The sequence below is a fragment of the Trichomonas vaginalis genome, chromosome V, assembly GCF_026262505.1.
Source record: "Trichomonas vaginalis G3 chromosome V, whole genome shotgun sequence".
Lineage (NCBI taxonomy): Eukaryota > Parabasalia > Trichomonadida > Trichomonadidae > Trichomonas > Trichomonas vaginalis.
The window spans coordinates 4,504,802-4,532,782 of NC_067207.1; the positions used below are offsets into that span (position 1 = coordinate 4,504,802).

The 27,981-nt window shown below is 34.5% G+C and overlaps 12 protein-coding genes across 12 annotated transcripts, besides 3 other annotated features; 6 read left to right on the forward strand and 6 right to left on the reverse strand.

The window, feature by feature from the left end:
* Window positions 1-1,085: 1,085 nt before the first annotated feature.
* TVAGG3_0277850 (nuclear chaperone required for maturation and nuclear export of pre-60s ribosome subunits) lies at window positions 1,086-6,272 on the reverse strand (the record flags this gene model as incomplete). Its single annotated transcript, XM_001316600.1, has 1 exon — window positions 1,167-6,230. One exon carries the CDS (start codon window positions 6,228-6,230, stop codon window positions 1,167-1,169), a length of 5,064 nt encoding a protein of 1,687 aa, XP_001316635.1.
* A 1,050-nt stretch (window positions 6,273-7,322) lies between these two features.
* TVAGG3_0277860 (biological adhesion protein) lies at window positions 7,323-9,844 on the forward strand (the record flags this gene model as incomplete). Its single annotated transcript, XM_001316599.1, has 1 exon — window positions 7,323-9,800. One exon carries the CDS (start codon window positions 7,323-7,325, stop codon window positions 9,798-9,800), a length of 2,478 nt encoding a protein of 825 aa, XP_001316634.1.
* A 359-nt stretch (window positions 9,845-10,203) lies between these two features.
* Window positions 10,204-11,247, reverse strand: TVAGG3_0277870 (uncharacterized protein; the record flags this gene model as incomplete). The annotated part of the gene is made up of 1 exon (XM_001316598.2): window positions 10,368-11,216. The coding sequence occupies one exon, from the start codon at window positions 11,214-11,216 to the stop codon at window positions 10,368-10,370; it is 849 nt and encodes a 282-aa protein (XP_001316633.1).
* A 1,155-nt stretch (window positions 11,248-12,402) lies between these two features.
* On the forward strand, window positions 12,403-13,470 carry TVAGG3_0277880 (uncharacterized protein; the record flags this gene model as incomplete). The annotated part of the gene is made up of 1 exon (XM_001316597.2): window positions 12,403-13,251. The coding sequence occupies one exon, from the start codon at window positions 12,403-12,405 to the stop codon at window positions 13,249-13,251; it is 849 nt and encodes a 282-aa protein (XP_001316632.1).
* A 183-nt stretch (window positions 13,471-13,653) lies between these two features.
* On the reverse strand, window positions 13,654-16,707 carry TVAGG3_0277890 (uncharacterized protein; the record flags this gene model as incomplete). The annotated part of the gene is made up of 1 exon (XM_001316596.1): window positions 13,679-16,702. The coding sequence occupies one exon, from the start codon at window positions 16,700-16,702 to the stop codon at window positions 13,679-13,681; it is 3,024 nt and encodes a 1,007-aa protein (XP_001316631.1).
* Window positions 16,708-17,372: 665 nt separating this feature from the next.
* TVAGG3_0277900 (uncharacterized protein) lies at window positions 17,373-17,982 on the forward strand (the record flags this gene model as incomplete). Its single annotated transcript, XM_001316595.1, has 1 exon — window positions 17,410-17,982. The coding sequence occupies one exon, from the start codon at window positions 17,410-17,412 to the stop codon at window positions 17,980-17,982; it is 573 nt and encodes a 190-aa protein (XP_001316630.1).
* Window positions 17,983-18,147: 165 nt separating this feature from the next.
* TVAGG3_0277910 (regulation of cilium movement) lies at window positions 18,148-19,097 on the forward strand (the record flags this gene model as incomplete). The annotated part of the gene is made up of 1 exon (XM_001316594.1): window positions 18,360-19,094. The coding sequence occupies one exon, from the start codon at window positions 18,360-18,362 to the stop codon at window positions 19,092-19,094; it is 735 nt and encodes a 244-aa protein (XP_001316629.1).
* A 76-nt stretch (window positions 19,098-19,173) lies between these two features.
* TVAGG3_0277920 (RNA-binding protein family) lies at window positions 19,174-20,593 on the forward strand (the record flags this gene model as incomplete). Its single annotated transcript, XM_001316593.1, has 1 exon — window positions 19,420-20,559. The coding sequence occupies one exon, from the start codon at window positions 19,420-19,422 to the stop codon at window positions 20,557-20,559; it is 1,140 nt and encodes a 379-aa protein (XP_001316628.1).
* Window positions 20,594-20,621: 28 nt separating this feature from the next.
* Window positions 20,622-20,646: a terminal%2Cinverted (terminal inverted repeat of tvBac_53III transposon ID:TVAGG3_0277930).
* Window positions 20,622-20,837: a mobile genetic element.
* Window positions 20,805-20,837: a terminal%2Cinverted (terminal inverted repeat of tvBac_53III transposon ID:TVAGG3_0277930).
* A 123-nt stretch (window positions 20,838-20,960) lies between these two features.
* TVAGG3_0277940 (porin domain-containing protein) lies at window positions 20,961-21,668 on the reverse strand (the record flags this gene model as incomplete). Its single annotated transcript, XM_001316592.1, has 1 exon — window positions 20,961-21,668. The coding sequence occupies one exon, from the start codon at window positions 21,666-21,668 to the stop codon at window positions 20,961-20,963; it is 708 nt and encodes a 235-aa protein (XP_001316627.1).
* Window positions 21,669-22,328: 660 nt separating this feature from the next.
* TVAGG3_0277950 (uncharacterized protein) lies at window positions 22,329-23,186 on the reverse strand (the record flags this gene model as incomplete). The annotated part of the gene is made up of 1 exon (XM_001316591.1): window positions 22,329-23,186. The coding sequence occupies one exon, from the start codon at window positions 23,184-23,186 to the stop codon at window positions 22,329-22,331; it is 858 nt and encodes a 285-aa protein (XP_001316626.1).
* Window positions 23,187-24,359: 1,173 nt separating this feature from the next.
* TVAGG3_0277960 (uncharacterized protein) lies at window positions 24,360-25,237 on the forward strand (the record flags this gene model as incomplete). The annotated part of the gene is made up of 1 exon (XM_001316590.2): window positions 24,360-25,205. The coding sequence occupies one exon, from the start codon at window positions 24,360-24,362 to the stop codon at window positions 25,203-25,205; it is 846 nt and encodes a 281-aa protein (XP_001316625.1).
* An 810-nt stretch (window positions 25,238-26,047) lies between these two features.
* On the reverse strand, window positions 26,048-27,899 carry TVAGG3_0277970 (uncharacterized protein; the record flags this gene model as incomplete). The annotated part of the gene is made up of 1 exon (XM_001316589.2): window positions 26,069-27,892. One exon carries the CDS (start codon window positions 27,890-27,892, stop codon window positions 26,069-26,071), a length of 1,824 nt encoding a protein of 607 aa, XP_001316624.1.
* Window positions 27,900-27,981: the final 82 nt, after the last annotated feature.

The window sequence follows — 27,981 nt, forward strand, 5'->3', positions numbered from 1 at the left end:
ATTTTTTTCTTTTTTGGATCATGAATTTTTTTTTGGGTCACTATAAGATTTGTTTCATGTTCTAAATCTGCTGCATATGTAATCTATTTTTATTTACCTATTTTTTAAAAATCTATTGGATTGCCAAATTTGAATATATTTAAAATCATAAAACTCCAAAAAAACTATAAATATATGTTTTATGCATAGTGCCGATACTCAAATATCAGATTACTTAGATCCATGAATAATATCCGAATTTTTTTCTTAAAATTAAACTTCAAAACTTCTTGCAATCTTATTCTTCATCAATTGTAAATTTTTAAAACCATTTTTTAAAATAATTTTGCGTAAATTTTATTCTCATGTTGTTTTAATCGAAAATTGATACATTTTCAAAAAAATAATATTGACTTATGAAATTCATTTTTAAGGTGAAATAGTATTGTTTTTATTAAAGTATATGAATAATATATAAAAAATTAATGAATAATAAAAGCAGATTTTTAGTTTACAAAACAAATATGAGCAATGCAATTTCAAACTTTTGCTGGCAATTTCGATATTGCTCAAGTTTGTAGTATTTGTGATACCTATAACATCGGCTTAATCAAAATTCGATTTTTCTTATGAGTTATTGAGAAAATTTGATTGCAATGAGAAGGATTTCGACGTTTTTGATAAACTAAGAGCTGAGCTTTAGGGGTTCAGTTCATTTATGGCTGTAGTTTGATGCGTAGATCTCTTTTTTATTGTAAATTCTTTCAGCATGGAGATCGAGAATGAATCTTTTGAGAACTTTATGAGTTTTTACACCCGTAAAGAGGTCCTTCGAGGAAAGATAGTCCAGACTACATGAAGATGTGGGTTAACCAAAAAAATCCGATGGTTTCCCCATATTCATGTAGATCTTCGAAAAAATGAGCACCAAAAAAGCCAAAAAAATAGGCTTTTTATTGGATTTGTACACTAGATCAATAACCTATTTAGGATCTGACGCTCTTTTTAGCCAGAGATATGAGGTCCTTTCTAGGAAAACGATCTATTCATCCATAAAAAAAATGAATTATCGTTTTCCCCAGAAATTACATGGGGAGTGGTAAAAGTAAGGAAAATCTGGGTACTTTTACTGTGATTAAATAATAAAATAAAAAATAAATATAAACAATAAAAAAAACTTAAATTAATTAGTTATCCCAATCTTTGATGTCGATATCATTTTCGTAAGCTGGATCTGGTTCACCCAAATCTAAATTTGGTGACTGTATGTCCCAGTCATCATTATTTCCAACGAAAGAAGAGTTATTCTTTTGATCACCCATTATATCTGATTCTTCGAAATCAGGACCTTTCATTTCATCCAAATTCTTTCTTTCTTCTTCATCATCTTTCTTTGTTGTTCCTAGTAATTGTTCTGCGAGTCCTGCTGGTTTCTTTGGTTCTTCCTCTTCTTTGTCTTTGATATTAGACATCAATGCTGCTCCTAAACCTCCCAAAGGTTTCTTTTCTTCTTCTTTGTCGAAATCATCATCGAAAGCGTCATCTTTTGATTTCTCTTCTTCTTTGTCTTTTGTGTTTTCAAGAAGAGCTGCAGCCAATCCTCCAAGTGGTTTGGATTCAGCTGGTTTAGGAGATTCTTCCTCCTTTGGCTTCTCTTCTTCTTTATCAAATGATTCATCGAAATCTCTTGATTTCACTTCTGATTCTTCTTTCTCTGGTTCATTATTCTTTGCGCCTTCTAACAAAGCATTTGCTAATCCACCAAATGGTTTAGTTTCTTCTTCCTTAGGCTTTTCATCATCAAAGTCTTCGTCATCAAATGCATCTCTTGATTTCTCTTCTTCTTTTGGTTCTTCTTTCTTTTCTTCTTCTTGTTCTGGTTCATTATTCTGAGCACCTTCAAGTAATGCATTTGCAAGTCCTCCAAATGGTTTGGATTCTTCTTCTTCCTTCTTTGGTTCTTCTTTCTTTTCATCGTCAAAGTCTTCAAATGATTCATTTTCTTTAGATTTCTCTTCTTCCTTTGGTTCTTCTTCTTTCTCTGGTTCGTTGTTCTTTGCTCCTTCAAGTAAAGCAGCGGCTAATCCACCAAATGGTTTAGCTTCTTCCTCTTTTGGCTTTTCTTCTTCTTTCTTTTCTTCGTTATCGAAGTCTTCGTCATCAAATGCATCCTTAGATTTCTCTTCTTCTTTAGGTTCTTCAGGAGCGAGGTTCTTTAATGCATTAGAGAAGAGTCCTTTAGGAGCTTCTTCCTCCTTTGGTTTCTCTTCTTCTTTATCAAATGATTCATCGAAATCTCTTGACTTCGTTTCTGATTCTTCTTTCTTTTCTTCTTCATGCTCTGGCTCATTGTTTTTAGCTCCTTCAAGTAATGCAGCAGCTAATCCTCCTAATGGTTTAGCTTCTTCCTCTTTTGGCTTTTCTTCTTCCTTCTTTTCATTATCGAAATCTTCGAAGTTATCATCATCAAATGCATCCTTTGATTTCTCTTCTTCTTTTTCTGGTTCATTATTCTTTGCTCCTTCCAATAATGCATTTGCAAGTCCTCCAAATGGTTTAGCTTCTTCTTCCTTTGGCTTTTCTTCTTCAGCTGGTTTTTCTTCTTCTTTCTTTTCTTCGTTATCGAAATCTTCATCATCAAATGCATCTTTAGATTTCTCCTCTTCTTTAGGTTCATCCAAAGCCTTTGAAATTGCGTTGGAGAAGAGTCCTTTTGGTGGTTCATTTTCTTCTTTCTTTTCTTCTTCTTGAGGTTTCTCTTCTTCTTTATCAAATGATTCATCGAAATCTCTTGACTTCGTTTCTGATTCTTCTTTCTTTTCTTCTTCTTTCTCTGGCTCATTATTCTTTGCTCCTTCGAGTAAAGCATTTGCAAGTCCACCAAATGGTTTAGCTTCTTCTTCCTCTTTCTTTGGTTCTTCTTCTTTCTTTTCTTCTGTGTCGAAATCTTCATCATCAAAAGCATCTTTTGATTTTTCTTCTTCCTTTGGTTCATCTAAAGCTTTGTTGATTGCGTTAGAGAAGAGTCCTTTTGGTGGTTCATTTTCTTCCTTCTTCGGTTCTTCCGCTGGTTTCTCTTCTTCCTTCTTTTCATCATCAAAGTCTTCATCATCAAATGCATCTCTTGACTTCTCTTCTTCCTTTGATTCTTCTTTTTCTGGTTCATTATTCTTTGCTCCTTCCAATAATGCATTTGCAAGTCCACCGAATGGTTTAGCTTCTTCCTCCTTTGGCTTTTCTACTTCTTTCTTTTCTTCGTTATCGAAATCTTCATCATCAAAAGCATCTTTGGATTTCTCCTCTTCTTTAGGTTCATCCAAAGCTCTATTGATTGCATTTGATAATAAACCAGCTGGAGGATCATCTTTCTTCTCTTCTTCTTTAGGCTTTTCATCATCAAAGTCTTCGTCATCAAATGCATCTCTTGATTTTTCTTCTTCTTTTGGTTCTTCTTTCTTTTCTTCTTCTTCTTCTTGTTCTGGTTCATTATTCTGAGCACCTTCAAGTAATGCATTTGCAAGTCCTCCAAATGGTTTGGATTCTTCTTCTTTATCGAAATCATCAAAAGATTCATCTTCTTTTGGTTTCTCTTCATCTAATGCTTTATTGATTGCATTTGATAATAATCCACCTGTTTGTGGTTCTTCTTCTTTCGGTTTTTCTTCTTTTTCTTCTTTGTCAAATGAGTTTTCTTCATCAAAAGCATCTTTAAATTCTTCTTCTTTTGGTTGTTCATTTAATGCATCGTTAACTGCATTAGATAATAAACCTTTAGGAGCTTCTTCCTCCTTTGGTTTTTCTTCAACAGCTTTTTCGATTGCATCCTTTAATAAACCACCTGTCTTTGGCTCTTCTTTTTCTTCTTCTTTGTCAAATGAATCTTCATCAAATGCATCTTTAGATTTCTCTTCTTCCTTTGGCTTTTCTTCTTCATCATCTTTCTTTGCACCTTCTTCAATTGCTTGTGCAACACCAGAAAATGGTTTTTCTGGTTTTTCTTCTTTATCGAAATCATCAAATGAATCTTCTTCTTTTGGTTTCTCTTCATCTAATGCTTTATTGATTGCATTTGTTAATAATCCACCTGTTTGTGGTTCTTCTTCTTTCGGTTTTTCTTCTTTTTCTTCTTTGTCAAATGAGTTTTCTTCATCAAAAGCATCTTTAGATTCTTCTTCTTTTTCTTGTGGTTTTTCTTCATCATCTTTCTTTGCACCTTCTTCAAGTGCTTGTGCCAATCCAGAGAATGGTTTCTCTTCTTCCTTTGGTTTTTCTTTTTCTTCTTCTTTATCGAAGTCATCAAATGAATCTTCTTCTTTAGGTTTCTCTTCATCCAAAGCTTTATTAATATGATTTGTTAATAATCCACCTGTTTGTGGTTCTTCTTCTTTAGGTTTTTCTTCTTTATCGAAAGAGTTTTCTTCATCAAATGCATCTTCTTTAGATTTCTCTTCTTCCTTTGGTTTTTCAAGTGCATCTTGAACAGCATTTGATAACAAACCTTTTGGAACTTCTTCTTCCTTTGGTTTTTCTTCTTCTGGTTTTTCATCGAATTCGTCATCGAAATCTTTGGATTTTTCTTCTTCTTTTTGTTCAGGCTCTGTTTGTTTGGCGCCTTCTTCAAGTTTGTCTGCGAGATTTGCAAATGGTTTTTCTTTTTCTTCTTCTTTCTTTTCGTCATCGAATTCGTCATCAAATGCGTCATCTTTCGACTCTTCCTTCTTTGGTTCATCGAGAGCTTCTTGTACAGCATTTGATAACAATCCTTTTGGAACTTCTTCCTTCTTTTCTTCTGGTTTTTCTTCTTTGTCAAATTCATCATCGAAATCTTCTGATTGTTTTTCTTCTTTCTTGGCGCCTTCTTCCATTGCTTTGACAAGACCATCGAATGGCTTGTCATCTTCCTTTGGTTTCTCTTCTTCTTGTGATTTTTCAAAGGAATCTTCGAAATCATCCTTGGATTTCTCTTCTTCTTTAGGTCCTTCGATGGCTTTCTCGATGGCATCGCTAAGAAGACCTTTAGGAAGTTCCTTTTCTTGTGGTTTCTCGGTTTCTTCGGATTTATCGAATGAATCTTCTGACTTTTCCTTTGGTTTCTCTTCTTCGTGTGATTTCTCAAAGGAATCATCGAAGTTGTCAGTAGATTTATCGTCTTGTTTCGGTTCAAGTAATTTATCAATTGGAGTTTCTTTCTTTTCCTCTGGTTTGGCTTCTTCTTGTGATTTCTCGAATGAATCATCGAAATTGTCCTCGCTCTTTGGCTCTTCATGTTTCTCTTCTGGAGGATTTTCGGATTTAAGGGCTTCATTGACAGCGTTTGTAAGATCGAGGGCCTTTTCTTCCTCCTTTTGTGGATGGTCATCAAAGGAGTCGTGGTTGCTCTCTGTTGTATGGTCAAACGAATTATCAAATGATTCCTCCTTTGGATTTTCCTCCTTTCGTGGGGTTTCTTCCTTCTTCTTGTTATCAAGCTGGTCGTTGATAGCTTCAGAAAGGCTGATTGGCTTAGATTTAGGCTTAGCTGGAGGTAATTTCGATGGTGGAGATTTCGTAGTGGCTGTAGATGGTTTCTTTGTAACTGTAGTTGTTTGTTTAGTTGTTGTAGGTGGTTTAGATGATGTCTTGATTGGGCGTGGTGGTTTATTGGTCCTAATTGGTGAAGCTGGCTTAGGACTGGTTGGTGAGTTTGCCGGTTGACCTGCTGTCTTCTTTGGAACAATAACGCTTGGCTTCGGCTGTCCTCTTCTGGCTGAGATATTAGATAATGGGCGAGATTGAGAATTTTGAAGAGAAGTGTAGTCATCAACTTTCATGCCGTCATCATTGACAATATTAGAAGAAGCCTGTGGTATTGGTTCCTCATCTGGAACCTGTTTACGACCAATTGGATTCTTGTAAGATGGCAAGAAGCTAATTTTCTCTTCGCATTTAGCTAAATCATCAGCCCAGTTAGTATGGCCAGGATTTTTGGTGACTGATGAACGAGATTTTGTAGATGCTGCAGAAACTGACCTTTCTTTCTGAGTTACATATAATTCTCGTGCAAGTTTTGATTGTTCTTCGTTAACTGCAAGTTGATTAGCCCGAAATTTTGCTTGTGTTTTTTTGTATAATTCAATTCTCGGAACAGGTGGTGGATGGCTGACATCAATTAAGTGATGTGCTTCCGCAAGATGTTGCCTATGAATTTTGTATATGCGTCGTTTATCTTCTACGTCGAGTATCTGCGAAACAACAGGTTGAGCGCGATACATCGAAGAATAACGAACATTCAATTCGGAGCTTCTCAAAATAAATTGTATCCATATGTATAATTAACTTATTTTCATGAATTTTTTTTTAAAGACTTTTGAAAAATTGCGGGATTTTTGTCAGTTTTGTGTGTAGATGGAAATAGCGTTTTCAATATCGAAATGGCCCGCTCCAGTATCTTGGCAATGATGTGATTCTTTCAGGTTTGAACTTTCTTTTTTTCATTCTTGAAAAATTGTGAATCAAAAAGTCCATCGGCAATTTCCAATATAGGTTATAGATTGTTTAAATCTAATTGTATTAATATTGATTCATGCATCACTGATCTCTCTCAATCAAATAAGGTAATTTGAATTGAAATTATGGTTAATCTGATTAATGATTAAAAACTATCTAACTCTTATCTCTTTTACAATAAAATATATCACCTACTAGATCAATGGGCTGGATTAATGGCTAAAAAAGAGGTCAAAACTTCATGATATATGATAAAGCATAAAAATGATGATAAGAATTGACTTAAATTTAAGTAACTAAGCGATATCCCTTCTAATGAATACAAAATATAGTGCTTTTATTTTCCAAAAATTTTTCAAATTTCAAAATTTCTCTAGAATTACAACAAATTTCTTATCATTTTCTGGAAAATCAAAAAATTTTGGAATTTTAACATCAGATAATTGTATTAATTTTATATAAATATTTATTTTTTCTGGAAATATTATGAGTTATATCAAAATTTAAAATAAATTTTTCTTGAATAACATGATTTTGAAGGATAAATTTGTGGAATTGCTTATACTATGCTATTATAGAATGTTTAATAACTTATATTACCCTCAAATCCTCGTATTTGGTTAATATTTTTACGCTATTCTCAATAATCTTTACCAGACTAAGATATTTTGTTAGAATGACCGATAAAACCATTTAAGTTTCACATGTTCAATTCCAAAAGACACATAAAGCTGAATTTTATCTTCTAATTTATGTTTAGAAACATACTGAATTCAAATTTTTTACAGTAACATATAAATAATAGCGATCATGTACAAAAAACTCGATAAAATCCTGAGATGATTGATTCCAAAAAAATGAGTGACGATGAAAGAGACGATTCTAAGAAGGCGAGGGCTATCCTCAAGCAGAAGACAGCCAGAATTAGAGAGCTTGAGACCCAGATGAGGTCTATGAAGGCAGAAAATAATACATTGTCGGCTGAATTTAATGATATAAATCAAAAGAAAGCTGAAATGGAAGTTCAACTCGGACAATTACAGGAAGAACTTGCTTCTAAGAATGAGGAGATTAAAAAGTTAATCTCTTCAGCTTCTGGTGGCGCCGAAGTTGACAAAATCATTGAAACTTTACAAAATCGAATCACAAAACTCGAAGAAGAAAGAAATTCTGAAAGTGAAATATCTTACAAAGCACAAATTTCCGAACTACAAAAGCAGATCGAACAATTAAAAGAAAATGGAAACGTCGTTGTTGATACAACAGAGATAGATTCATTGAAAAAACAAATAGAGCAACTCAACAAAGAAAATGAATCTCTCAAATCATCAGATTCTGCTCAACTCCAAGCAGAAATTGAAAATTTACGTAATGAGATTGTATCTCTGACTCAACAGAACGACGAAATCCCTAAACTCAAGAAGTTAATTGCAGAATTACGCCAAGAAAACGATCAATTAAACGACGAATTATGGAATGATCAAAAAGGCGAAGATAATAGCGAAGAATTAGAAGCAAAAGATCGAGAAATCGAAGAACTCAAGAAACAGCTCAAATCTGTTAACACAACTGAAATACAAAAGCTTAAAAAACAAATCCAACAATTACAGCAAGAACTCGAGTCAAAAGACAACGACGATGATGGCTGGAACAACAATGAGCAACTCGAAGAACTACAAACCAAGTTAGCTGCATCAGAAAAACAAATAATAACTTTACAAAAAGAAAATGAACAGTTAAGGGCCAACCAGAAAGAAGAAGATGACGGTTGGGGTGACCTTGAATCAGAAAAACCTGACAATTCTGAACTCCAAGAAAAAATCACTTCACTTACGAAAGAAAATGAGAGATTAAAGGGTTTTGAAGCGAATGTGAAGCAAATGCAGGCTACAATAGAGAACCTAAACAAGAAACAAGACGAAGCCATCAAGAATCTTCAGAAAGAAAATGAAAATTTGAAAAATGAAATCAAAATTTTGGAAGAAAATCAAAAATCAGGTGAAAATGATGGATGGGGAGATGACGAAGATGAAAATACAGAGCTTAAGAACCAGATTGATCAATTAAAGAAAGAAAATGACAACTTAAAGAAACAAATTCAAAATTTACAAACAGAAAACCAGGAATTGAAAGAAAATCAAAAGGAAGATGATGGATGGGGCGATGATAATAACACAGAAGAGCTTTATAAAGAAATAGAATCACTCAAAAAAGAAAATCAGAAATTAATATCAGAAAACAAGGAACTTAAAGCAAACCAGAAAGAAGAAACTGAAGGATGGGGCGAAGATGAAACAGAGGAGTTGAAATCAGAGATAGAATCCCTTAAAAACGAAAATAAGAAATTATTATCCGAAAATAAATCATTGAAAGACAGTATAACCAAATTAAACGAATCCAATAAGGCAGATTCACAAGCTGATTTAGATAAAATCAAGAAAGAAAACGAAGATTTGCAACAAAAACTTGATGAGACAGAACAAAAGCTTATAGAGTATGAATTCCAACTTGGTGACCTTCAATCAGAAGCTAGTCAAGCCAAGAACCTCCAAAAACAGGTTAATAAACTTAAATCACAAAATGAAGAACTTCAAAATCAACTTGAAGATCTTCAGAATGACGTAATAGAAGAATCTAATGAAGCAAGACAGCAGACAGAGTCACTTCAAAGCGAAAACAAAACTTTGAAAATGGAACTCGATAATTCAACAAAACAAATCGAGGAACTTCAAGCAGAAATAGAATCACTTAAGGCTGCTTCATCGAATACTCCACAAAATTCTCCAATCCAAAATCAAAGCCAAGAGGGAACTTCACCGGACGATAGAAAATTGAAGGACCACAGTGAAACAAATGAAAGTGTTAGTCCAGAAAAACACGCAGAAATCGAGAAACACCTTGATGTTATGACCGCGCAGATCCTACAGATGAAGAAGGAAGGAGAAGAAATGTCCTCTCAACTCCAGAAAGTCACAAAAGAGAACAACGACCTCAAGAAACGCATTAAATCTCTTGAAGAAGAAAAGAATGCATCACAAGCTCAAAAGTTACATGAAGAGTACGAGTTAATGAAGAAACAAAACTCACAACCACAGAAAGAAGAAAAAGAAGAAATTCATCCTCCAGTGAAACAAGAAGAACAAAAACAAAGTGACATAGAATTCAAATTTAACTACTTGAAAGAAGCACTTAAACACTTCTGCCAGGAAGATGAAAACACACAAAAGAAGATGATTAATCCAATATTAACTATCCTCGGATTTTCTAAATCAGATATCGAATCTACAATGCAACAATGGGACAAGTCCCATAAGAAGCTCTTCGGACTGATATAATTATAGTATAAATTGTTAATAAAAACTTTTTATTTTTCCATCAATAATCTCTTCATTTTTGAACATATCTGATATTTTTAGTTTCTTTTTCATTTACTTCTTAAAACTGCAAATGCAATTTCAATTTATCTCGAATACACACTATCGAAAACTTATTGAAATACTTTTATTCTCGCTGTAACAAGATCGTGGGGAAAATAAATCACTTACAACAAGATTTGATGAATCTTTTGTTAATTTTTTTTTAAATTATGATTAATAATATACAAAACATATTTATTCTTATAATTAAGTTCCATAATGAAAATAAGAGTTAGCTGGAGGTGACTGCATGACTTTAGTTTTAATTGTATTAAGTTGATCTTCAATTTCTTTAAATTTCCATGTTCTTTATGTTACATTATGTGATTGTCTTAGCTTGCGTGATATTTGCTATTTTTGATTTGACGTTTTCGAAATAGGAATTTTAGAAGAAGATTTATTTGTTGATTTTGTAAATGTTTTTGTAGTACTCTTGTTTTCATCTAGATTTTTTATTATTTTATTTTTTTAGTTTATTCTTAACTTTTAGAAGAATCCGAATTGTCTGGATGCTGGGCCACTCATCCTGTTCGAACCATGGAAGCCACAGAAAAAGTTGTGTGCGAAGTCGTTGTGGAAGCAATCGTGGAAATCATCTCGGAAGTTATCACGCAAATCTTGTCTTGATCGCAATCCAAAACCAGATCCGAATCCACAACGGAAGCATCCTCTCATGAATCCTCTTGCATCACCCATCACAAACTCTCTTCTTGGATCGTTCATCATGCATCTTCTTGGATCGTTCATCATGAACTCTCTTGGATCACCTGACATGGGCCTTCTCATTCCGCCTTGGAAGCAACGGATGCAATCTCTGCGAGGATCTCTCTCAAAGTCTCCTCCAAAATCTCCTCTGAAATCGCGGCGAGGATCATCTCTCAAACCGTCTCTCATATCTCCTCGCGTGCCACATCTGCCATCGCCTCCCATTGATTCTCTTGGATCGTCCCTCATTCGATCTCCCACGAAGCAGCGGAATTCACCACAAAAATCGCCTCTGAAGCCGCTTGGGAACTCACGTTGGATACCTTCGTTGAAATCGCCGCGCATTCCATCACGTTGGAACTGCGAAGGACCAGAGAACGGGCAGCCATTTGGAAATCTGCCTGGAAATCCGAACTGAGGTTGAGCGTCATCTCTACTACGATCGCTTCTCGGCTGACCTTCGCCTGATGTAGATTTCTTCTGCTCGCTTTGCTGTTGCTCAGATTGCTCTCGTTCTTGCTGAGCATTTTGTTGTTTCTCATCTGCATGGATGTTTTCGTCATTGTTACTGCTATTGCATGCAGCTGTGTTCTCCTGCATTTGTTGTGTGTTTGCATCTTGTGCTGACATCTTTTCGAAAAATGAAATGACTTTGATTCTACACTTTTCTAATTTTTTTTTCAAAACAAAATTTCTTCTCAAAAATACAAAAAATACAAAAAAATCAAAAATTGAGAGGATCTTTTCCCAATCAAATTATCGGAGAGGAGTGAAACGAAGTAGAACAAATATCTTATTTTATTATAAGGTATATGTACATAGTTTCTTATTTCCAAAAATGCTTGCCATTATTCAACGTAAGCGTAAATTTTTTTCAATATCGTTTACAGATGTCAAAATATTTTGAATACTTTCTTTCCCAAAAAGTTTATTTACGAAAAAATGTCAACACGAGTTCATGATGATATACACATATGACATTTAGAATAAACATCGCTATATTTCTGATTTGAAGACGACTCTTAAAAACAAAATAAATACAAAATTTCAAATTTACCTAAAAATTTATTGAATATTTTATTTAACGATTCCCCTTTTCTAATGTCTTATGTAAAAGTTAAATAAATGTATTGTTTCATTCTGGGATTTTTAACAAAAGATTCATCAAATTTCAATTTATCACAATGTTTATTTTGTTTAATATGAAGTTTCGATTCAACACAGACGTTTTGCATATCGTATGATTATATATTCAATTCAATGTATAATTTGCAAATAAAAATATTTTTATATGTATAATAAATGAATAAATCATATCAAGATTGAGGTTACTTATAATGCAACTTTTAAGCATGAAACTAAAATAATAAAGAGTTTGAATAAAATGTTTAATTTTTTTTAATTTGTATTTATTTTGTTTTTAAGAGTCGTCTTCAAATCAGAAATATAGCGATGTTTATTCTAAATGTCATATGTGTATATCATCATGAACTCGTGTTGACATTTTTTCGTAAATAAACTTTTTGGGAAAGAAAGTATTCAAAATATTTTGACATCTGTAAACGATATTGAAAAAAATTTACGCTTACGTTGAATAATGGCAAGCATTTTTGGAAATAAGAAACTATGTACATATACCTTATAATAAAATAAGATATTTGTTCTACTTCGTTTCACTCCTCTCCGATAATTTGATTGGGAAAAGATCCTCTCAATTTTTGATTTTTTTGTATTTTTTGTATTTTTGAGAAGAAATTTTGTTTTGAAAAAAAAATTAGAAAAGTGTAGAATCAAAGTCATTTCATTTTTCGAAAAGATGTCAGCACAAGATGCAAACACACAACAAATGCAGGAGAACACAGCTGCATGCAATAGCAGTAACAATGACGAAAACATCCATGCAGATGAGAAACAACAAAATGCTCAGCAAGAACGAGAGCAATCTCAGCAACAGCAAAGCGAGCAGAAGAAATCTACATCAGGCGAAGGTCAGCCGAGAAGCGATCGTAGTAGAGATGACGCTCAACCTCAGTTCGGATTTCCAGGCAGATTTCCAAATGGCTGCCCGTTCTCTGGTCCTTCGCAGTTCCAACGTGATGGAATGCGCGGCGATTTCAACGAAGGTATCCAACGTGAGTTCCCAAGCGGCTTCAGAGGCGATTTTTGTGGTGAATTCCGCTGCTTCGTGGGAGATCGAATGAGGGACGATCCAAGAGAATCAATGGGAGGCGATGGCAGATGTGGCACGCGAGGAGATATGAGAGACGGTTTGAGAGATGATCCTCGCCGCGATTTCAGAGGAGATTTTGGAGGAGACTTTGAGAGAGATCCTCGCAGAGATTGCATCCGTTGCTTCCAAGGCGGAATGAGAAGGCCCATGTCAGGTGATCCAAGAGAGTTCATGATGAACGATCCAAGAAGATGCATGATGAACGATCCAAGAAGAGAGTTTGTGATGGGTGATGCAAGAGGATTCATGAGAGGATGCTTCCGTTGTGGATTCGGATCTGGTTTTGGATTGCGATCAAGACAAGATTTGCGTGATAACTTCCGAGATGATTTCCACGATTGCTTCCACAACGACTTCGCACACAACTTTTTCTGTGGCTTCCATGGTTCGAACAGGATGAGTGGCCCAGCATCCAGACAATTTGGATTCTACTAAAAGTTAAAAAATTAAAAATATACATAGATCAACAATAATTTATACAATTCTCGTTCATATTGATGACATTCATCTTACAAAATCAGCAACATTACAAATAACTAATGCATTTATGATTCATCATACTTTTGTATCATTCAAGTTCATACAATTGCGATGATAACTCATTGAAAATTATCTTTAAACAACAATAATGAAGGGATTGCTATATGAGAATAGGCGCACATTCAAAAATGATATCATTTCTAGCTAAATTTTTTATGAATGAAATATATATGAACATGCACAAATCACAATTGAGAGGATCAGAGCAGATCGATCTGTGTCACATTGAGGGCAACAGTGCAGACAATGTGATCGATACAGTTTGAAAAAAATTAATCAAAAAATAAGAATCACATATTGAATTAAAACACAAAAAATATCTTTATTTCCTAGATTTCTTCTTTGCACTCTTCATAACAGGATCTCTCTTTGTTGGCTGTGACAAGTCGGCTGCTTGTTGGACATTCATCAAACACTTAAACTTAACTGGAATCTTTCTATTAAAATCACCACATTTAAGTTGCAAACCTGTTTCTCCTACAACCCATTGTCCAACTTGTAACAAAGAGTTTGCTGGAGGAGCGTATTCAATAGTAACTTTAACAACACCACCAGCTTCAACGGAAGACTTCATTGGAGTGACAGTGAATCCAGGCACAGAAATCGGATCAAATGAAAATTCTCCATTTGTCTTCTTCGCGTCATCATTCAGTTGCGAAACACCGATCTGAAGTGATGATTGTGCAGCAGCTCCTGGCCACGACATGTCAACAACGACGTTCTGTCTGAAGAAAGGTTCATCGAGGGCAGCGTGATCAAAGGCAGTTCTCTGTCTCTGTCCGCCACTTCCTCCTATAACAAACATTACGTGTGGCCATGATGTTGCTGTTATTGGGATTTCTCTTCTTTGTCCGTCTTCTCCTGCAGAAACAATCAATGTTGATGCGAATTCTGGTGCATCGTGATCAGGAGAAAAAGCAACAACTGTTTGTCCAGTCTTATCAGCTTCGAGCCATTCGAAAGGCTTCTTTACAGAGAAAGCATCTGTTAAATCCATGTTGATATGATGAGCGTTGTTATCTGGATTCAATCTGTACACGTATTTCAGTTCGAAAGCAGCATTGTTCTTAACATTTATAGAGCGAGTGACTGTTTGGCCAACCATTACATGGCCAAAATCAATTCGCTCTGCACTTAAATCAATCGAGGGGGCAGCACCTTGGCCGGCCAATTTAAGTGTGACCCTTGAATTTGGTCTGGCTAAATGTGTAACTCTTAAGAGGCTTTCGAACTTGTATTGCATAGCAGGAGTGAATCTAACATGGAGAACTGTTGTTCCTCGTGGTGGAATATCGCATGGAGGGCTTAGAACTTCAAATGAACCGACATCACACTCGTATTTCACAGGAGCAGGCTTTTTACTGGCGTTTGTCAGTACAATCTCTGCATCCAAGTGTTGTCCCAATGCAACTGTTCCGAAATTGATCGATTTCAGTCCTAAATCAATCAGTTTCTCAGTGTGTGGTGGTTTATTCCCAATTTTCACTGAGGAAACAAATATCTGTGGCAAAGTTGATGCAGCACGTATTGCCATGTGATGGCGACCACTGCTATTGCCGCAGCGCCAGAAACAGGCAATGTTGTTGTCATAAATTTTGAAAGTGAAGTCAGGAGCGATTAAAGCGGCTGGCGGTTTGACTTCTGGTGGTTGTTCTGCTGTTTCCTTCTTCTTTCCTTTGTCCGCGTCTTTCTCCTTGCCTTTCTCTTTGTGCTTGCCTTTGTCTTTGGCCTTTTCTTTGATGCTGGCTGATTTTTCTGAGTTCATTGTAGTAGTAACTCCGTCTTTTTGGATCGGAGGAGTAGGACGGAATGTAATAAGGGCATTCTGCGTGGAGGCAGCTGGAATGGTCGCTACTACGGGGTCAAAGAAGAAATCTTCTGGAGTTTCAAATTCGATATCAACTGGAGAAGTTCGAATATTGGTGACTTGGATAGGGAATTTGGTCTCTTCGCCTAAAGGTGTGGCTTCGAAGTCAATCTGTGTGGCGCTAAGTGTAATCGCGTTCGTAATTACGTTTGCCGTGCAAGGAATCGTAAATTTACTGCCTTGTAACGTGCAAACAGTAATTTCGAACTCATGTTTCTTAGCGAGAGGTGACTGGAAACCGACTTGGAGTTCGACGGTTTCATTTGGCATCAACAAACCAAAGCCATCCCATGGTTGTATGGTAACTCCGTTAGGTAATCTGACAAATCCAAAGTCTACGGGGACTTGGAGTGTACTTGTGATCTTTAAATCCAAATTTCGAACTTCTGTTGTTCCAAATGTGCCAAAATCGAGGGTTGGAGGGTCGAAAACAAGCTTTGTAGGTGATGGAAGCATAGATATTGAGAAATTAACTGGTAAAACTTGATTTACGACGATCGTTTTGAATGGAATTGTAATTGTAGGGGAATCTCCTTGCATAAGCTGTTTAATTGCTTGCGTAGTTCGAAGCTTTATCGAAATGTTAAACATTTGCTGAGGTTGGATGAATCCCATCTTTGGTTGAAATTCGATAAATTTATCTGCATTTGCTGGTGATTCGATTGTGAATCTCTGAGACAAGGTACTTCTATTCCTTGCTACAAGAGAGCCTCTGTAGAGTTCATTGTAGAAGCAAACCCCAAAATCAATCGAATCACTGTCTAAAAACACAGGAACATCAGCTCCAACCGCTGTTAACGGTAGGTCCTTTGAAAATGTTTTGAATGCATCTTCAGGCGATGAGAATTTGAATCGAAGAAGGAAATTCAACGGAGCGGGACGTTCTGGCTTGAAAGAAATGTGGACAGTCGACGTAGAATAGCCTGAAATCGAGCCGTGCTTAACTGAGAAGTTGAGAGATTTCTCTCCTTCTTCTAAACTTAAAAATTTTTGATCCGTTGTAGTTTTTTCTAAAGCAACAGACCACGTTGCCTTCAATGCACCTGTATTTCGGATTCTTAATGTACCTTCTATTTCTTCGCCGAATGTAACTGTGCCGAGATCGAAAACATCGAAAGGTTCAAATTGGATATTAATGGTTTTAGGAATGCCTTCGACTTTGACATCGAAAGGTACACCATTTGCTACGAAATGTAAGCAGCAAGAGATTGGTGAATTATATTTTGGTGTGAATTGTAATTTTAATGGAACTCCTACACCAGGAGATACAAGTCCTGCAGGAGTAAATATCAAATTAAAAAGTGATGCATATTCTTGATCGATTCCTTTGTAATGAAACGAATTTCTGCCGAATGAAACGTTTGTCATTGTAAATGGGAGCTCTACCATTTCCCCAACTGTGAAATCACGAAAGACAAGCACATCTGGGTCAGTGATAAATGGCGGGGAGGAGCTTTTCTCTCCCTTTTGCTTCGTCATTTTGCTTCAAACGAGTCTTAGTTTACAAAATATGCACGTTATTAATTTATGAGCAAAATTATCAAGTTTGATGAATAAATATCATATTGACTACTAATGTAATGCACAAAAATCATAATATATTGTTTCAAAATTGGAGTTTTGAGAATTTTATTTTTTATCTATTCGAATTAACTCATAACTCTGCTGTGGGCAAATTTCATATACTTTTGAAATTATAAAATTACTATCAATAGTGTTGATATGTTCAATAAGAATCTTTTGGGTCAAAGTTATAAGTATTTGAGATTCACAATGATAATGATAGGATGGTGGTATGCAATAAAGTATTATTTTCCTTCAAAATCACTTATGATTTCTTTGATGAATTCTATCCCCACTAATAAATTAATAATTAAACAAATTTAACATAAAATTGGTGATAGCAATACATATATTGTCATTTTGATGTATTTGCACAGAAATATTATCATTAATTAGAGAAAATTTTCAAAATTTAGTTAAAAACAGGACTGAATCGATTAACATTAGCTTAAGTAATAATATATTCAACAAAATATTAGGTTAATTTGCCGGAGTGTCTGTGATTTCCCTGTTAAAATGATGAAAATGCATCAAATTTGAATGAAAAGTGACAATTTTGATTAGATATACAGAGACTAAACAGAGGGAATAAATCAAACGTTAGCATATTTTATTTTTGATCAATGGACATGCTCACATTGCGCTGCATTAGAGACTCTAGTTCAGACTCTGATGAAGAATTCACATCAGCAGAAACATCACAAAGGCTTGCAAATAAATTATTCGTAAATGATGATGAAATTGACGAAGCTTGGTTAGAAGATATTGAGAAAAAGTTCAACAGATTATCTCCAGAAGACCAGCATGATATATGCTATTGCTTAGTTTCGAGACTTTTAAGATCAATTAAATTTTTATTACTTGAAAGAAAAGGAGCCGTCAACATTGTAATTCAAGATGAAGGCAAAGAGGAAGAAGAAACCGAAGAAGATCAAACAGATCCGCTTGCTGATTGCGACCAAGTTGATATCAGCTTCGAGAAAGGCTTAGATATGCTAAAAGATGAGGACGAAGAAGTGAACAATAATCAAATTAATAACTGCAAAAGAAACTCAAACAAATCACAAGAAATCCAAAAATTATCCCGCAGATTAAATAAATGGAGACAACTTGCAAGAGACCGTCTCTCTCAACTAGAAGAGGACATAGAATTCAGGAATAGACTCATAAATTCCCTCACAATCTCAAATCGTTAATTTTTATTTAACTTGCACTAGATTCGAGCTTATTATTAAACATATATTTCTTAAGGCATTATTATTTCGTGATACTCATTTGCGTATTGTCATATAACGAAGAAAATTTTATTCAATATAATGGAAATCGTATCAATAAACAAGATACATGTTGAGATATTAGCTGTGCTATCTAAGATTGCAATAAATCTTGTTGACGTTAAATTTTGAAATTGAATTTGAATATTGGAGCTTATAATGGAAATATATTATCCGGTGTTGGATGTATAACTAATGATCCACATGGATTAGTGATCAATTTTGTGTTTTTAGCTCTAAAATTGCATATTTTTCAAAAATGGTCAGGTGATAATTATTAACGTGCACCAAAATTTAAAATGGTTAACTTTCATCTGTCGACGACAAAGGAGACCGATTTCCTCTACACAACAACAACAGAGGAAGAGGTCATCCGCGTTATCGAAGATTGTGTAGCTATCCATAATGCAATCATCAAAATCCGTGAAATTGTTTCCAAGCTTAAGGATTTAATCAAGCTTGGCCCAATGGGAGAGAACAACGAGCGTGCTAATCCACCAGAGAAGAAGGAAATTCTTGAACGCGCCATCGCTGATGCCGAAGCTGCAATTGATCCAGAATTAGTCAAGAAGAAAGTCGCTCTCACTGTCGAAGGCGTCACAGAAGAGCTTGCACGTCTTTCTGGTGCAGTTACAATCGTTTATCCAGAAGGATTACCAAAGACTGATCCAGTTCGCAAGATTATGGATGGCGAACCAGTCAAATACGAACTTGATCCAAAGCTTGTCCAGTTTTGGGTTACACGCAAGTCATATCAACGCGGAAAACACATTTTCGACTACACAGGAAAGAATGAACGCCAAACATTCGTTGCCAAGTTTACAGGTCCAGAATCTGGCCCGCCACCACGCGATATGACAATGGATAAGGAGGCCCAGATCCGTCTCATGTCTCAAATGCATCGTAAAGCTGAGGAATTAAAGAGAATCGAAAACGACGATGATACATCTTACCTCGATTCACAGTGGGCTAATCCACGTGGCCTCAAGAACACATTCCAAGGCTTAGAAGATGTCGACTGGAAGCCGAAATAAAAAACTTTTGTTAATTTTGTAATTCAAACACATTTTTCATACTTACATCCGCTTAAATTCTGTAAATAATAGACTATTTCAAACATTAGTATCTAATTCTGAAAATTTAATTTAATTTTTTTAATATTCCTTTCAAATCCCAAATAAGTCATAAACCACCATATGCATGATTGCAACTAAACTATATCAAATAGTAACCCTATAGATACATATCCAATGAAACTCAACACTCTAGAATCATCACTTTTTTATCTGCTGTATCTTTTAAGTTACAATCATTCTTTATCTTAAATCATATCAAGTTAAAATTGATCATTTTTTATTAATGCAAGAAAAAGAATTGAACATTAGGAAAATTCCGAGGTTGAAAGGCGGTTGGAATGTAAGTCCAGAGGAATACAAAGCTATGGGATATACACCTGGCCTTCCTCCTGGCCTCGTTGCACCAACTAGCAAATCTATTAGAGAAATTTCGAGTCTTTTTGAAATATGTGGAACAAAAAATCAATACATTCAATCTAATGAAGAGAAATTATATATGGAAAATACAATATTCGTTGAAAATAGGCCAGAAGATGCTGATCCTCTACAAACAGTACAATTTATTGTAAAACAACTTATGAAACAAGGATCCTATTCTTCTCCAGGAACTATTCCTGACTTTTACTCATACCAAAATCAAGTTCGCGTCGTAATTATTTTTCCATCCAAAACAGATGCGGAAACTGTTATGAAACTCGATCAGCAATTAGTTTTTAATGGCACAAAATTACATTTTACTAGGCCAGAAGACTACCATCAAATTCCAAGAGCAAATCCATCATTTTTATTCGCCGAACATCCACAGAGAGTTATTATTGTTAACGTTGATACATCCCAATTACATCAATTACCTGAATTCCTTCAACATTTCTTTGATTTTGATGCGATTTACCCTGTTGATAATATGAATGACTGTGTTTTAGTCGATGTGAGGCCACCGATGTCCCCAGAAGTTGCTTCATCTAGGATTAACGGGAAACAGTTCGGAGATTACGTTTTATCATGTTCTGCGATGAGATCTGTTTATGACCAAGAAATTCCTGATTATCCAGGTTTGTTTAATATTCCATGCGAAGGATTATCACTTCAACAGATATTGCAGCCAAAAACGAGGATTACTTGTGGTGCAGAAACTTCCGAAAAATGCGGAAAATTCTTGTATATAATGAATTGTGTTCCTTTTGAAGTAATTGATAACAGGAATTTAAATGTTATGGTATCATATGACATTGCTAATGAACTTGGAAAGTATGGAAAGGTTGTAAAGTGTACTTTATCAAAGGATCCAAATATTGGATCAATAAGAAATTTTGGAGTTGCTGTTGTTGAGTTTGAAACGGAAGAAGACGCTTTAGAAGCACAAATATCTGTTGCAGGAATGAAATACATGGGAAGAACAGTTATAACAATGTTATCTGAATGAATAAAATTGTTTTGTTTATTGTTTGTAAATAAATTTTATTTTCTCTTTTACAATAATTATTGGTGCATTTACCACTTTCTGACATGCACGTATAATATCAATATGTCTTTATTGTAATTGCAAAAAAGCATAACAGTAATATAAAGTACTCGGTGGTGATTTTAAATAGTTTTTTCCAGGAATAAAATTATTAACTTTTTACCTTAGAAAATTTGGTAAAAAGCCATAGAATGTCAAAAAATCCCGAGAATGCCAGAAAGTGGTAAGTGCACCATTAATTCTTTTCACATTCATTTTGATAGTTTATAACATATCTGGATTATTGATATTATAAAAAAAATTATTAATTAACATCTTCATAGAAGATATTTACTTAGTTGATGAAGAATATAAAATCGAGCTTATGCACTTCTTTTGCTATCACATTTCTTCTTCTGTTGTTTGACTTTATCAGACTTTGGAACAACAACATCACTATCTTCATTACTGTGATATCCAATGCGGAATTTGCCCCATGGTGTGTCAGCTGTTATACCAAATTGCCAGTTATCATCATCAGATGTTTCTTCTTCTTCGTTGTGATATCTGAAGTCAAACTTGCCGAAGCGTCCGTGATAGCCGAAGTGAATTCCGAAGTTGTCATCATCGTAAGATTCCTCATCTTCGTTGTGATATCTGAAGTCAAACTTGCCGAAGCGTCCGTGATAGCCGAAGTGAATTCCGAAGTTGTCATCATCGTAAGATTCCTCATCTTCGTTGTGATATCTGAAGTCAAACTTGCCGAAGCGTCCGTGATAGCCGAAGTGAATTCCGAAGTTGTCATCATCGTAAGATTCCTCATCTTCGTTGTGATATCTGAAGTCAAACTTGCCGAAGCGTCCGTGATAGCCGAAGTGAATTCCGAAGTTGTCATCATCATAAGATTCCTCATCTTCGTTGCTATGATATTCAAAGCGGAGTTGGCCCCATGGTATGTAAGGGATTTTAACAAAATTCCAGTTGTCATCATCGTAGGCTTCTTCAGCTGAGTTGTGCCCTATTCTATATTCAAACAATGGCTGCAGAAAGGGTTTATAGCAATATCTGCGATAAGTAAGCAGACCGAGCATTGTTAAAAATGATATGATTTATTTAAAATTTTCTACAATCTCTCAATTTATTTTTCTGTCAGTCAGAAGCAAAATCAAAAAGTTTAAAATTAAGTTTATCTTACTCTAATAAGAAATTATTAAGTTTGTTCAATCTGACAGGCAGATTTTTGACCTGCCTGCCATCTGACAACAACAAGGGTAATACTCATATAAACAAACTTATTCTTAATTTGATTACTATTTTCTAATTTTCAAGTTAACCACCCGTTTCTTTACAAATTTTTATTATATTTGTTCGGGTTACAACAAATTTATAATATTTATCTAGAATACTGTTCCAAATTTACTCACTTAATTACATCTCAATCATAATTCCTTCATTCATTAAGGTAATGATGATTTTAAAAATTCAATTTTTTTAAAAAAGCATCATTGTTTGTAGGAAGGCAGCAGTAATTACGTTAAAATATTCCATACTTATCGCCTAGTATATTTGGAATTTAAAGATTTTTAATCAAGAATTCATAAAATTATACCTCAAACAATGTTAAAAGCAAAATTTTCTATGATTTGTGATTTTATTCACTCCAGGTTGTATAAATTATAACCTTCTGTTTGATATTATACAATTCAATAAATTATTTTTCATCAAGAATTTTTTTAGTTTATTCTTAACTTTTAGAAGAATCCAAATTGTCTGGATGCTGGACCGGTCATCCTGTTCGAACCATGGAATCCACAGAAAATGTTGTGTGCGAAGTCGTTGTGGAAGCAATCGTGGAAATCATCTCGGAAGTTATCACGCAAATCTTGTCTTGATCGCAATCCAAAACCAGATCCGAATCCACAACGGAAGCACCCTCTCATGAACTCTCTTGTGTCGTTCATCATGAACTCTCTTGGATTGTTCATCATGCATCTTCTTGGGTCGTTCATCATGAACTCTCTTGGATCATCTGACATAGGTCTTCTCATTCCGCCTTGGAAGCAACGGATGCAATCTCTGCGAGGATCTCTCTCAAAGTCTCCTCCAAAGTCTCCTCCAAAATCTCCTCTGAAATCGCGGCGAGGATCATCTCGCAAATCATCTCTCATATCTCCTCGCATGCCACATCTGCCATCGCCTCCAATTGATTCCCTTGGATCGTACCTCATTCGATCTCCCATGAAGCAGCGGAATTCACCACAAAAATCGCCTCTGAAGCCGCTTGGGAACTCACGTTGGATACCTTCGTTGAAATCGCCGCGCATTCCATCACGTTGGAACTGCGAAGGACCAGAGAACGGGCAGCCATTTGGAAATCTGCCTGGAAATCCGAACTGAGGTTGAGCGTCATCTCTACTACGATCGCTTCTCGGCTGGCCTTCGCCTGATGCAGATTTCTTCTGCTCGCTTTGCTGTTGCTCAGATTGCTCTCGTTCTTGCTGAGCATTTTGTTGTTTCTCATTTGCATGGATGTTTTCGTCATTGTTGCTGTTATTGCATGCAGCTGTGTTCTCCTGCATTTGTTGTGTGTTTGCATCTTGTGCTGACATCTTTTCGAAAAATGAAATGACTTTGATTCTACACTTTTCTAATTTTTTTTTCAAAACAAAATTTCTTCTCAAAAATACAAAAAATACAAAAAAATCAAAAATTGAGAGGATCTTTTCCCAATCAAATTATCGGAGAGGAGTGAAACGAAGTAGAACAAATATCTTATTTTATTATAAGGTATATGTACATAGTTTCTTATTTCCAAAAATGCTTGCCATTATTCAACGTAAACGTAAATTTTTTTCAATATCGTTTACAGATGTCAAAATATTTTGAATACTTTCTTTCCCAAAACGTTTATTTACGAAAAAATGTCAACACGAGTTCATGATGATATACACATATGACATTTAGAATAAACATCACTATATTTCTAATTTGAAGACGACTCTTAAAAACAAAATAAAAACAAATTAAAAAAATTAAACATTTTATTCAAACTCTTTATTATTTTAGTTTCATGCTTAAAAGTTGCATTATAAGTAACCTCAATCTTGATATGATTTATTCATTTATTATACATATAAAAATATTTTTATTTGCAAATTATACATTGAATTGAATATATAATCATACGATATGCAAAACGTCTGTGTTGAATCTAAACTTCATATTAAACAAAATAAACATTGTGATAAATTGAAATTTGATGAATTTTTTGTTAAAAATCCCAGAATGAAACAATATATTTATTAAACTTTTACATAAGACATTAGAAAAGGAGAATCATTAAATAAAATAATCAATAAATTTTTAGTTGAATTTGAAATTTGTTTTTAAGAGTCGTCTTCAAATTAGAAATATAGTGATGTTTATTCTAAATGTCATATGTGTATATCATCATGAACTCGTGTTGACATTTTTTCGTAAATAAACTTTTTGGGAAAGAAAGTATTCAAAATATTTTGACATCTGTAAACGATATTGAAAAAAATTTACGTTTACGTTGAATAATGGCAAGCATTTTTGGAAATAAGAAACTATGTACATATACCTTATAATAAAATAAGATATTTGTTCTACTTCGTTTCACTCCTCTCCGATAATTTGATTGGGAAAAGATCCTCTCAATTTTTGATTTTTTTGTATTTTTTGTATTTTTGAGAAGAAATTTTGTTTTGAAAAAAAAATTAGAAAAGTGTAGAATCAAAGTCATTTCATTTTTCGAAAAGATGTCAGCACAAGATGCAAACACACAACAAATGCAGGAGAACACAGCTGCATGCAATAACAGCAACAATGACGAAAACATCCATGCAAATGAGAAACAACAAAATGCTCAGCAAGAACGAGAGCAATCTGAGCAACAGCAAAGCGAGCAGAAGAAATCTGCATCAGGCGAAGGCCAGCCGAGAAGCGATCGTAGTAGAGATGACGCTCAACCTCAGTTCGGATTTCCAGGCAGATTTCCAAATGGCTGCCCGTTCTCTGGTCCTTCGCAGTTCCAACGTGATGGAATGCGCGGCGATTTCAACGAAGGTATCCAACGTGAGTTCCCAAGCGGCTTCAGAGGCGATTTTTGTGGTGAATTCCGCTGCTTCATGGGAGATCGAATGAGGTACGATCCAAGGGAATCAATTGGAGGCGATGGCAGATGTGGCATGCGAGGAGATATGAGAGATGATTTGCGAGATGATCCTCGCCGCGATTTCAGAGGAGACTTTGGAGGAGACTTTGAGAGAGATCCTCGCAGAGATTGCATCCGTTGCTTCCAAGGCGGAATGAGAAGACCTATGTCAGATGATCCAAGAGAGTTCATGATGAACGACCCAAGAAGATGCATGATGAACAATCCAAGAGAGTTCATGATGAACGACACAAGAGAGTTCATGAGAGGGTGCTTCCGTTGTGGATTCGGATCTGGTTTTGGATTGCGATCAAGACAAGATTTGCGTGATAACTTCCGAGATGATTTCCACGATTGCTTCCACAACGACTTCGCACACAACATTTTCTGTGGATTCCATGGTTCGAACAGGATGACCGGTCCAGCATCCAGACAATTTGGATTCTTCTAAAAGTTAAGAATAAAATAAAAAAAAAATAAAATAAAATAAAAATTTAGATGATAACAAGAGTATTACAAAAACATTTACAAAATCAACAAATAAATCTTCTTTTAAAACTCCTATTTCGAAAACTTCAAATCAAAAGTAGCAAACACCACGCAAGCCAAGACAATCACATCATATAAAATCAAAAACAGAGAAATTTACTCAAAAAACATCGAAATTTAAAGAAATTGAAGATCATCTTAATACAATTAATTCTAAAGTCATGCAGTCACCTCCAGCTAACTCTCATGCTCATTAAGGAGCTTAATAATACAAATATCATTACTTTTTTAAAAATACCAAAAAATTTATAGATTCCATACATAAAAGTAGATGATACAAATTTCCAATCAATGCATTGAAATTATAATTATAATGCCATCATATTTGAGAAATGTTTATCCATAAATTCTAGTGTTATATCTTATTTAAAGAAACGTTTTATTATTATTGAAACTCCTGTAACTTTCAATTTTCGTTCTTTTGATTATGTTCATGTTGATATCCTCTTCATATTGTTCACAAGCAAAATAAAAACTATTCGATTAGAGAATTCTTAACATTTTCCATCAACATGATTCGTTCCATTAAACACTAAAGTCATATTTATAAGTTGAATATTAGAGAATAATCCAATCTGCAAATGAGAAAACAGATTGTAATGAAGTATTTCGTTTATCCTTAGTAAACAAACAATAACACGAAATATAATATGCATTGGAAATGCACTAAATCACTAAAAAAGGCAATTAAAAATTTCAAATTTCAAGCTAAATAGAGATGTATCTGCAAAAAAATCATTGAAATAATAAAATTAATTAAATTTTTTATTCATCGAATATTCTCAAATTCATAGTACTTAAAATAATTTCGAAAAAGTTCTGCGTAGCCGGGTAAATTTTTTTATAGAGTGCAATATACTTAAGAGTACTTAACAAATTACTTGGCATGCAGTGATATACGTACGCATAGAAGAAAGGCGTTGCTTGGTCACTTCCAAGGTCAGTGAGATTTGATTCGAATTTTTTCATGATTTTATCCTGATATTTATTGAAAATTTTGTAGAGTTCGAGTGGATCTTTGTCATAAGAGAGGTCTTTTACGAATTTGTGTTTCTTCTCCATCCATTTCTCTTTTCTGAACAAGTCAGCTTGGAAGTCCAAAGCTTTTTCTTCTCCATTTACGAAGTATTCCAAATTTTTTGCTCTTTCATTTGTGAAAAACTTCTCCAACATGCAATCCATGTTAAAGTAATCCAACTTAATCTTTTTAAGATCTTCTTTGTAATTCTTATTAATGAAGTCCTTGTGTATTTTGTATTCCGTGTAAATTGTTGTATACAATTTTGTCAACTGAATAAGATTTATTGGTTTTGATTTATCAGATTCAAAAATAACAAATGTATAACCAATGATTTGGTTTTGTATTTCGCTGAGATTTTCTTCATATTTAATAAGGAACTGGTAATGGCTCTTGTATCTAATGCTTTGTTCTGCATTTTGCAATTTATCTTTTGGATCAATCCTCTTTATTTCATTAAAAATATATTGTGGATTTCTTGTCTTATCAATGAAATCTTGGTAGTTGCGATCCTTACAAATCTCATTCAGCTTCTTAAGATAATACTCGCGTTTGTTCGAATGAATCATGTTGATGGCAAATGTCAAATATTCTTTAATTGAATATTTCTGGTTTTGATTGTGAATAACAGGAAGAGGAGGTAAAATCTTAAGTAATTCTCTAAGCTTTTGATGTGCAGGTTGTGCTTCTGTTTCCCGTGAATCTGTACCTGCTAATTTCTCTAATGTGGATTTGATTTCTTCAGGAATAAAAGCGGTTTTTTGTGTGACGATAGAATTTATTTTTTCAATGATTTCGTCTGGAATTTGTATGTCAAATTGGTTGTTTTTGTTTTTCAGATCGACATAATAAGGAACAAGGTTCAACAATTGAGGATGCTGGTTGATAAGTGGTTTAAGGGACATTGTAATCACGTTTTTGTCGATTTTGATCAAATCAAGGATGTATTCCGGACATTTGTCAAGATTCTTCATAAAATTGTCAAGAAACTCTTGTTTGGCAATAGCATTGTCGCGATTGAAGGTAGAATTGAAGAATATATGTGAAATATCGAGGTTTTTGTTTAAAAATCTGATAAATTGAGGTGTCAAAAATTCAACTTTCGCCAAATTGAAGAAATTGATTTTCTCTGTGTCCTTATTGTATAACTCTCTCATAAAAGACTCATGGGTCTCTTGGATTGTCCTTCCGCCTTGCGTTAACTCAATTACTTTATCATGCTTAAATAAGAAGTAATCGAAATATTTGGGGAATTGTTCAAGGTATACTTCGTATATGTTGACGTTGGTATCATGTTCTGGGATGACATTCTTTGATTCCAAAAACTCATAAAATTTTTGAGTGTCTTTAACTTGTGTAAAAGCAACGCCGGTTTCTGCAAGCTTGATAATTATATCTTTGAGTCTAGAAAAGTATTTAGCAAAGTCATCTTTAAATTCATTATACTGTGTATTAATTTTAACTAGCTGATCTTCTCCATTTTGGAAGAATGCGCTAGCAAATTGGATATTTTGATGAATTTTTGTTTGAATTTGCTTCAATTTAAGACAATAGTCCACGCTTGCACGCATAATTTTGAACTTGTAATTTTTTAATTTTTCCAACTTATAATTTTTTTCCAAAACTAAAAAATGCCCCACTCTCAATTTTGCGTTTTTTG